The sequence below is a fragment of the Perkinsus marinus genome, assembly GCF_000006405.1.
Source record: "Perkinsus marinus ATCC 50983 genomic scaffold scf_1104296944766, whole genome shotgun sequence".
NCBI lineage: Eukaryota > Perkinsozoa > Perkinsida > Perkinsidae > Perkinsus > Perkinsus marinus.
Window position 1 is genome coordinate 2,767 of NW_003211278.1, and position 1,574 is coordinate 4,340.

Here is a 1,574-nt window from a genome sequence, read left to right on the forward strand (position 1 = left end):
AGCATGCATGTACGGGGAAGACACCATTGGTAATACCGATTTGGTATCATACAGATGATGACACCAACAAGTAGGATACAACGTACAATGCAGACAGGCACGGTGGAGTTCTTTGTAGAAATTCATTGTTCCTGAGGAACAATGCTCCTATTCCGCTTTCAGAGTACTACTCTCAGTGGCACTCAGCTTGTCTGGCACTCGTAGTTCCTCGGAGCACGTCATGGTTCTCAACGTTAGCTGGATGACGCATAAGTCGTTGATGTGTTACTGTATCACAGTCCACTACCTTAGGTTACCATCGTATTTCCCTACTACTGACCGAGGCGTCCTGACCTCGCCTTGCTACGTTGGAGATGCACCCGTTACTCGCGGCGAAATGGCATTAACCGCGATAGGATAATCGCAGACGCCGCGAAGTGCTGATCGACTCCATTACATCCGATGTAATACATAGCGAAAAGAACGTTACTGAAGGCCGCCTTTTCTGGAGAACTACGCTGCGTTTCCCGGTATACCTTATTTCTCGCGATTTTCGGATATTGAATGACCGCATTCTATATGGACATGACGGTCACCTAGCTTCTGAACACGACATGCTTACGTGAGAAATCCTATACTTACTCTCCTCATATATGCTTGACAATTAAGGATATTCGAACTATGTGAGCTGAGCTCACTGAGCTCAGACTATGCGGAAAATGTAATCTGAACGCAGTGCACACTGTGCACTGCACAGGTGAGCTTCGTCTCATCTAACCCCATAATTCGTTCGTCGGCTGAATGCAGATAAGTGGGGTGAAAGAACACAGGTGAGTCACCCTGTGCTAGGGAAAATCCGTAGTAAATGAGCAGGGGGCATTGTCATGGATCGTAGACCATGCACCGATCAAAGAGCAATGAGAAAATCGAATGCATAGAACCTACTCAATGAATAAAGTTGAGGTCAATACCAAGGTACAGTTCTGGACATATGTCCAGGACATGTGACCTATTCTGTGATCCTGAGTCATTGACACATATCATGTGTTGAAAAGCAAACAATCAGACATCAGTCAATTCATGGCTGGAAGCGACCCTTGGACCGCGTCGTCTATGCCACAGTCACCTTGGGCTATTTTGAAGGTGCCATGGTCACCCCATCCTTCATTCCAGGAGTTCATAACCAGCCAATAATCAACTCCCTTCTCGGTACCCCAGCCAATGATCTCAACAGAATGATCCCCAAGGTATCCGCCACTCGTATGCTTGTAGACACCAGACTTGTAGGAAGAAAAGTCTTCATACGTAGAGAATGAAGCCGAGGTCTGACAGAGGATGAATTGGACATACATACTGCTCGAGTGAAAGAAAACTGGTCATACTGGGCCATTGGTCATGATCTCTTTCTTGATATTGTCTGTTCCCTCGAACAAATAGGGTAAGGCACGTGCGGTGAAGTGACGATCTCTTGAAACTATAAATTATGATATATTACTATTAATCACAACTCACTTGTCCCGCGGAGTTCCGTATTTCTCATTGGGACAGCGGTCCAAGCACGAAGGTGTGTCGTAGAGTTTCTGATGGATAGAAGC

General features: G+C 46.1%; 1 protein-coding gene across 1 annotated transcript; it reads right to left on the reverse strand.

Annotated features, from left to right (window-relative positions):
- Positions 1-924: 924 nt before the first annotated feature.
- Pmar_PMAR005592 (cathepsin b, putative) lies at positions 925-1,519 on the reverse strand (the record flags this gene model as incomplete). Its single annotated transcript, XM_002779972.1, has 4 exons — positions 925-1,001; positions 1,106-1,304; positions 1,362-1,453; positions 1,492-1,519. 4 exons carry the CDS (start codon positions 1,517-1,519, stop codon positions 925-927), a joined length of 396 nt encoding a protein of 131 aa, XP_002780018.1.
- Between the last annotated feature and the right edge of the window lie 55 nt (positions 1,520-1,574).